Source organism: Aspergillus affinis, assembly GCF_023601865.1.
Source record: "Aspergillus affinis strain CMG 70 chromosome Unknown NODE_280_length_8651_cov_85_425122, whole genome shotgun sequence".
Lineage (NCBI taxonomy): Eukaryota > Fungi > Ascomycota > Eurotiomycetes > Eurotiales > Aspergillaceae > Aspergillus > Aspergillus affinis.
In genome coordinates, this window is record NW_026516061.1 from 373 (window position 1) to 8,651 (window position 8,279).

Sequence of the window (8,279 nt, forward strand, 5' to 3'; positions counted from 1 at the left end):
GTAGATGGTATTATCTCCAGAGACCGTACAAGGGCTCCCGCTATTGCAACACACGGCGTTTCTTTATCTAGCCAAGGATATCTAAGATACCCAAGGCGTAACCCGGCTTTATCAAGCCTTTCCTCTACGGATCGTCCATGCCTACGAAATCCCGCATATTGCTTGTGCTATAGGGCTATAGGGGTGATATAGGGCGTAAGATAGCGTCATATGGCGTGATTGGACTAGAAGTTACAAAGGTACTACCTGATCTCCGTAAGGCTGGAGATAACAAAGCGCGACATCATACTTAACAAGGCACGGTGTACACAGCCTGCATAGGTATCCTTGTCAGGCGCCTCAAACTACCCCGACACACTAGGACAGTATTTGAATTTATCCAAAGATTTTGCTAGTTCAGGGAGAACCGGTGACACTATTTTTGGATCGCACGACCACCTTCCATGCTTGTGCTAGGGTTGATATTTGGACGCTCCCCGGCTTCCCCGATTCGGTCTTCCGCATGTGAGCATGTGATTCGTACGCGGGCAGCAGGGATCTAAATCCCTTACATAAGTCGTGTATATGCATCACTTGGCGGCAATAATTGCTTCAGTTAGCGCTTTGTAGGGGTAGTAGGGGCCATGTCCTTCCTTAGTCGGTCCGCTAACAGGTTCCTTATCTCGTTGCCATTGTATTACCGCTGTTTCTGTACAGTAAGATACATGTATGTAAATACATGATACGCTGTGTCCAGGTTTTTACGACGATTCGGCCTGCGGTTAGGATAATATAAGTTCCCCTCCAGGTATCTGAGATTGCCCGCAAGCATCTACAAGGCAAACGGTGTCCATGGACTCAATTAGCATTGGCGACGAGGCAATTGCCTTCGAAAACTTTTTGGTTGCCGGTGACGGCAAAGGTAGGTAGACTCTACTACTAGTATGCACCGGTTATACTGATTGAGATGATCACAACAGTCCCGGCAAAGGTTTCCTGTCGATGGCGATTTGAGCCGGCAAGGAAGGCACGATGCTATTTTCATAGTCTTGACCTGTTATTGAGCATTGCTCCTACCTCAAATGCCGAGGATCCTAGCATCCCGTCTGCCACGGGCACCGCCCTCGAGCACCTTGTCCGCTCAGTTCGAGACTCCACCGACAAAGTCGAGGTGCAAACAAAGGCGACCCTGGTCCCTCGTCCTGGGTTCCTCTGTAGGAGCGATATCCTCGACCTGAGATTGCGGGATTCCGACTATGTAGACTCGGTCGTTCGGTTCTCAACTCCCGAAAGTGGCTTTTTACCGATTCCAGCTCAGGGGCACGACTCTCTTCTGACCCTGTTGCTTTCGTCTCCCGGGGCATTTATTTTAAAAAAATCTCCAATGTTGACGTTGGAGCTGCTAGAGGAAGATTTGAACGCCCGATTGTCTTTTGACTGGATACTTCCAACTAACGTAAACCACAAGCGAGTCGCGGATCTGAGCGAGCCGCGGATTTGTATTCCCATACAAAATGGCACTTTTTAACTTGGGGTATCTCAGCCATACCTCTATTCTAATAAAATATATTGAAGACCTGAAGTATTATATAGGTAAGTAGTATAATATTTCTTTTATATAACAAAGAAACCTATGGGAGTCTCAAATACATAAGCAGCTTTATAATACAGTGTAATTTATAATACCTGGATAATTAGTCCAAATAATAGATTAAAATCCAGTATATTATCATTAAATAGTTTCATATAATCCTAGTTTTTAATAATATTTTATGCGATATAGAAATGGCTGGGATACTCCAAGTTAAAAAGTGCCATTTTGTATGGGAATACAAATCCGCGGCTCGCTCAGATCCGCGACTCGCTTGTGGTTTACGTTAAACCACCCCGGCGCAAAATCGCCATGGTGGGAGGGCGTCCGGCGTTCAACATCTTGAAAGGGTCATTTGGCCATCAAGGAGCATACGAGGCTACGAAAGCTCTGGACATCTCTATGGTTATCGTTGATCACCCGGGGCATTGGCTTCAAGACGGGGCGTATTCTTACATACGCGATGACTTCATCGCCATTGATGTTACCGACGACGCGGGGCTCCCAGGGAGAATCGCCGAGGTGTTGAGAGGTAAAGGGTTCGACGGCCTCCTCACATTGTCAGACGAGTTTGTTCTGCCAACTGTAAAAGCGGCAGAAATATTAGGCCTCCCTACTGAGCCTACAGCATCATATCTCCAGGCCCATAACAAGTACGCGGCACAGCAATTACTCAGCTCTAACATCCAGAATTTACTTGTGAACGGTGCAGCACAACTGGATGACCCTCCTATAGCCGCGCAGCTCCGGACTTTCCAGTACCCTTTGATTGTCAAACCATGCCGAGGCGGCGGTTCTCGAGGCGTTAAGAAAGTCAAGGATCCTTCAAGTCTCCGTCAAGCGGTACAAACTCTAGAAGAGACTGGATACTCAAACTACGGGATTCTAATTGAAACCTACGTTGATGGTCCTGAGGTAGATGCCAACTTCGTTCTCTGGGAAGGGGGCCTCCTCTTCTGTGAGAAATCGGATAATTTCCCATGCCAAGCAGACGCAACAGACGCTTCAGTTTCCGACAATTTCGCGGAGACCGTGATGATCCTGCCCAGTCGACTGGACCCCAACGAGATACAGACCATTAAATCGTCCCTACATCAAGGTCTACTTAAGCTGGGATTCCGCTCCGGCGTCTTTCATCTCGAAGCCCGGGTGCAAAACTCCTCGATGCGTTATCAGGAGACCGACGGCGTCGTCGAGCTTACCCACACAGGGCTGACTACGAGCTGCCAGCCAGAGGTAGTTCTAATTGAAGTCAATGCTCGGCCACCTGGTCTGCAGGCCGTTTTTGCGGTTGCCTACACCTTCGGGGTGGACTACAGTGCCCTCCAAATCCTCCGGGCTCTCGACGATCGCGAGCGCTTCACTGCTCTAGCGCAACCTTTCGCCAATAATGCCCAGTACCACTGTGAGATCTTCTTTATTCCTGTCCATCGCGAAAATTTTCGAGTTCCCGAAGACTTTTGCGAGCAGGTACTGTACCAACTACCGGCAATTGCGCCGCACGTGACTCGAGCTGAACGGACTGCGTTGAGGGAGGTAGTGTCACCAGTAGGGGGCACTGGGTTTATTGCTTATTTTCTGGTTTGGTCGAGAACTAGCAGAAAGGAAGTGTTGGAGATAGGTGAACGTATTCAGGAAGTATCGAGAAGGGTATTGGACGATGATTAGTCAATTCGTGTCCTGACCATACAGTTTTGATAATTACTTTTAATATGAAGTTATGGTCCGTTACAGTATTTTTCAATAATTCGGAGCAAGCCTCCCGTCATACTACTAAAGCTGAATTCCCTGGATGGATCTTCATCCCGCCTCCAACCGTTTAGATCATATTGCTGCATCCAACATCATCCACCGAAAAATTATCCCAAACATGGAAGAATCCCTGGTTATCTCCAAGTTTGACCGTCTCGTCGAATCCGGCCTCGTCCTCTACGACGACAAACAACAGATCATCGAGCATATTGACGGCGACCTGAAAGTAAGAATAGCTCCTTCAACCATTAGTCGAACCATGCACCTACTTACCCCATTCAAGTTTCATTTCGTTCTCACCTCTGCTCTTGCTAAAAAGCCTACCCTCACTACCTCCCAGCCCCAGCCCGAAACCGCCAATCGAGAGCCCGAAAAGCGAGAAGGTAGCGATATCAGTACCGCCGGGTTCGAAATTGACGAGACAGACACCCACTGTGTAATCGCAAACAAGTTCTGTTTCGCGCGGCCTCATCTCATGCTTCTGACCGGTGACGGACGCCGACGACAGTACGAGCCGCTCGACGAGGCCGATCTGCACGTTGCATGGCAAATCCTGAACGCTGCAGAAAAGGATTACGTTGCTTTTTATAACTGCGGAAGCGATGGCGGATGTAGTCGGCTGCACAAACATCTGCAGGTGATGCCCTTACCGGCGAACAGTTTCGCGGCGTTTCTAGATTCTTCCAAGGGGGAGATGCCCGAGACCAAGGTTCCATTTGAGTGGTTCTTTCAGCGGTTTGAAGAGGATGTGATACTGACATCCTCTGCGTTGGTTGGAGTTTATAATGACCTGCTAGATCACACTACGCGAGTCGGCGAGGGCCGCGCTGAGCATGCGGCGAGTGCGCCGTCCGGGGCTGCCTGTCCGCATAATATGATTCTTACCAAGAGGTGGATGATTGTGTTGCCGAGACGACGGGGTGCGATTAATAAGGAGGCCGGGGTGAATTCGTTGGGTATGCTGGGGGTGATCGCCGTGGCTACGACGAAGGAAGTTGATAACTGGGTCAGATTAGGGCTGACGGAGTCTCTGGCGGAGCTGGGAGTACCTAAGGGCATGTAAATGTCGAAGCCTTGGGCATTGTAATGGGGGACTTGAACCATGTTTTACCATTTCTCAGTAGAAGCATAGATCAGATAAGGTAAGCTTAGCCATGTCATTCTAACATGCTATATCAGGTGACTATTCCAAGCCCCAATGCTCACTTGAAGTGCCGAAACGCCTGCCGCAGGGCGCGAGCATATCGTTATAGGAAATGTAGAACGCTTCCCTTGCCTCCTTGTTATCATGAGTATAAAGGAAGGGTTATATAGAGTGGTAATCATAATACGGACCAAACCATTGGCTTTGAGGGAAGGCGACAACTATCCAAGTAACATATAAAACAGTAGAACTCAAATCTCTGCCTTATATTATCGATAAAGTGGGGAGATTACAACCTATTCTTAGCTGAAACAACGTCATTTATATGGGTTCTCGCAATATGTGGAGGACGGGCCGGTTTAATTTCGGGGCCGCTTATCTTAGCAAAAGTGGAGTGACTCACTACCTTTTCTATACCGTAGACAACTACTTCTCTGAGTTGAACAACATCATCTCTAATACTTTAGATATCGGCTGATCTAAAACTAAGCTCTTCGGTTCTCCAATTTCAGAAATTCCACAAAATCTCGGCGATTATGTCCATACGTAGGTGCTCGTCATGTTCTCCTACCATACTCACTATTAATGTAATAATAGCGGCATCTATCCACTTAACTGGGCGCTCGCTCCCCAAGGCATACTCAAGGCTCGCTCTCCAGTGTAAAAGCTTATACTCCTCAGCTATACACCACCGCTAGTATCGACAAAAGGGCTGTCCCGCCTTTAAGACCTGCAATAGCGGCCATTCCAATATTCTCCGCTACTTCTTCACCATTATGGGCTGGCCAGCCCGATGCTCAAATTGTCAGTTCTACTCACAGTGAAGACGGGGCAACAATAACGCAGAAAATGGATGTCAAAAAAAGAAAAACATACAACAGCCGGGATTCGCTGGCCGACGTGTGGCTTAAGTACGGCTGAGCGGACGGGAAGCCCTGTTCTCCACACCCTGTGGTCGTATGTATGAGACATAAGAAGATAGTGGACTATATGGTACCTTTGTCTGAGCTGTGGATCGAACGACTGTGTCTAGGAACGAGGGTGGATGAAGGCGACGTAGAGGCTGTGTGAATAACAGCCGGTAATGGAGTTTAAGAGAGATTTTAGTATGCTGTTGATAATTTGAGTAAGTAGAGACGCTATAGATTCCAGTAGGAGCGCTGTTTATTCGCGTGACTGATTGGACTGGATCTGTTACTGGATATATTGCACTAGTTGGCCCGAATATAAACGATGTAGGAGACCACAGATCCAGATGTTAAAATGCTACTTTTAGACATGATATGCAAGTCCTCCCCGATAGCCGTAGTGATGGAGACGGGAAAGGCGAGATGTATGGTTGACAGGCCGGCGAAGCTTTAGAGGAGATCGGCGCAGGGAACAAGTAGTAGGGTACCATTGGAGTTGAGGTCGAAGATGATCGGGCAGGTGTTACAGTTGTTCACAGCATAGATATAATGGAGACGACAGCTTTCGAAGAAGCAGTATTGCCACGTTAAAATACAGCTTCGATAAATGTAGATTAGTTACGTAGAAAGCTTTGAGACAAGGGAGGTTTCATATGGTTTAGGCAGGACTATAGTTTTATCCCGATTTTCGTCTACTCCTTTGCCAGGTACATCGAGTGTCTCAGTTCTCAAATTGAGACCGATATTGTCACGGACTGTGACCAGCCTCCGAAGACCTTCCTTCGTGATATTATGACCTAACTACCCGATCGGGACTAGCTTCACAACCTAGCTTAGTTTCTTCGTTGAATGCATACCCTACATTCTCGCGATTCCTTATCGCCTGCGTAGCCGTTCGTTACATAGATATGAGTATTCGAAAGAGCTCTTGTAAATTTATTCTAAGCACGGTGCTTAGAATCCTGGTTGCATCCGACCAGTTAATTAGTTAGTTATTTTACGGCCGGGTCTGCCTTATCTTAGGCACGTATAACGCATTTCGAATTTGGGCCACTTTCCCACTGCTCAACGGGATCCTAATTGTTCCTCTACCAGTGATCTCGATGGATTTTCCAGCAGTTTCTAGACTGCCTCCATATCTCTGATCTAGAGACTCGAATAAATCGATCTTCCCGCTGCAGGCACTCGTTGCTCCGTTGTCGATTATAGGGTCCTCGTTTCTCTTTACCCGGTACGCTCTCTCGGGTTCTTCAAGCAGATATTCGTGTCGATCACTGATTTGTTCTTTTAATTCGACTCGGTAAGCATTCTCGACTGCTAGATATGCCTTTTATTTGTAGGTTCGGTAGTTGCCTCTTTAGTAGGCTCGATGGGCGCTATCTCTAGTAGAACTTCTGAAACTAGCGCTCGAATTGCTATCAGACTCGGATTCTTCGTCTGCTATACGAGCTTTGCCTCTCTGGCGGCCTTTATATCTTGTTCGGCCCTTATCTCTGCCTGGTCTTCTGAGGTCTTGTCGCGAATCTCTGCTATATCGATCCCTTCGGCTATTCCTTTCCTCTGGCTCTCTCTTCTTCTTAGGGGCTCTGCAGTCTCTCGCAAAATGGCCTATCTTGCCACAATTGAAACATTCCCGACTGTGCTTTATCCGATTTGCAGATTTCTCAGCTTCTTCAGTGATACTGATTCTCAGCTGTGACTCCTTCTGCTGCAGTCTCGATAGGATCAATCCTCGTTCAAACGTGCTATTGTTGAATAGGGAGTCTCTCATTGTCTTATACTCCTCGGGCAATCCGTTCAGAAACGTAACGAGTATAATTAACTCTTCGAACTTATATTTCTGGTCGCTAACCTCAGATAGATCAGCGTTCAACTGCTCCAGTTGTTGGAGGGATATCTCAATACTATCCTTAGGGTCTTTCTTCCATTGCGTAATCCTCTGAGCTAATATGACAGTATCATGCTCAGTTTTCCGCTCATATCGACCCATCAGATGTCTCCAGACTGCTCCCGAGTTGTTCAGATCACGAACTGCTGCTTTGTCCTCTTGTTGGATGTTTCGCTTGATATAGATCCTTGCTGTTGCATCTTGGGAGGCCCATAAGGGCTTGTCCAGTAGATTCTGTAACTCTCCTGGCTTGTCTTGCCTCTTCAGAGTCTGCTCTACTACCTCCCATACTCCTTGTGATTCACAAAATTCCTGCACGTCTGATTTCCATGTTCTGACATTCTGCTTCGTCAAATTCGGTATGTCAAATGGTAATAACTTGATCGGTTTTGCCTCTTTAGGCTCAGGAATAGGAGTTGCCATTCTGCCTGCTAGTTCTGCTTGCAGTTGCTCGCTAGGATCTTCTATCGCGATGCCACTAGCGCTTCGGATTATCTCTTCCGGTACGGTATTCTCGATTGTCTCGCTTGTATCGTTTCTCTTGAGCGTCTCGGGCGTCTCAATCGGCTCAGTTTCTTTGACCGTTTCAGTCGGTTCAGTCGTCTCTATCGGATCGTCGAATGTTCCGGGAATGTTCGGTCTCGCTAGGTCTTCTGTACTCTCTCGGCTCGATACGTATCTCCCAGTCTGTGGGTCTCGTTGTCGCCGGGCCGGTCGCATTCGTCGTGTTCGGCTCTAGAGACGTAGTTTTTTGATAGCCTAATCCGGGATAGGTAGGCAGGGTGTACGGGCCTGGCCACCTTCGCAAGATCGAGGATCAACACGCCGCGTACAGTGTTGTTCTGCTGAATTGGCTGGAACGATTAGTTTTCAGGCAATCTTTCGAGGTGCTAGGTCTGCTGGTTAGGCTAGACGTAGCAGTTCGGGCTCATAACCTATATTATGAAATGCACAGGGGAAGGAGGGCAGAATGACACTGTATCGGCTACACGCACGTAGCCTACTAAGGAGCGAATG

The 8,279-nt window shown here is 47.7% G+C and overlaps 3 protein-coding genes across 3 annotated transcripts; 2 read left to right on the top strand and 1 right to left on the bottom strand.

The window, feature by feature from the left end:
- Positions 1-831: 831 nt before the first annotated feature.
- On the top strand, positions 832-3,238 carry KD926_005577 (ATP-grasp fold; the record flags this gene model as incomplete). The annotated part of the gene is made up of 3 exons (XM_053095576.1): positions 832-901; positions 960-1,435; positions 1,832-3,238. 3 exons carry the CDS (start codon positions 832-834, stop codon positions 3,236-3,238), a joined length of 1,953 nt encoding a protein of 650 aa, XP_052949767.1.
- A 202-nt stretch (positions 3,239-3,440) lies between these two features.
- Positions 3,441-4,385, top strand: KD926_005578 (uncharacterized protein; the record flags this gene model as incomplete). Its single annotated transcript, XM_053095577.1, has 1 exon — positions 3,441-4,385. The coding sequence occupies one exon, from the start codon at positions 3,441-3,443 to the stop codon at positions 4,383-4,385; it is 945 nt and encodes a 314-aa protein (XP_052949768.1).
- A 2,346-nt stretch (positions 4,386-6,731) lies between these two features.
- On the bottom strand, positions 6,732-7,982 carry KD926_005579 (uncharacterized protein; the record flags this gene model as incomplete). The annotated part of the gene is made up of 1 exon (XM_053095579.1): positions 6,732-7,982. The coding sequence occupies one exon, from the start codon at positions 7,980-7,982 to the stop codon at positions 6,732-6,734; it is 1,251 nt and encodes a 416-aa protein (XP_052949769.1).
- Between the last annotated feature and the right edge of the window lie 297 nt (positions 7,983-8,279).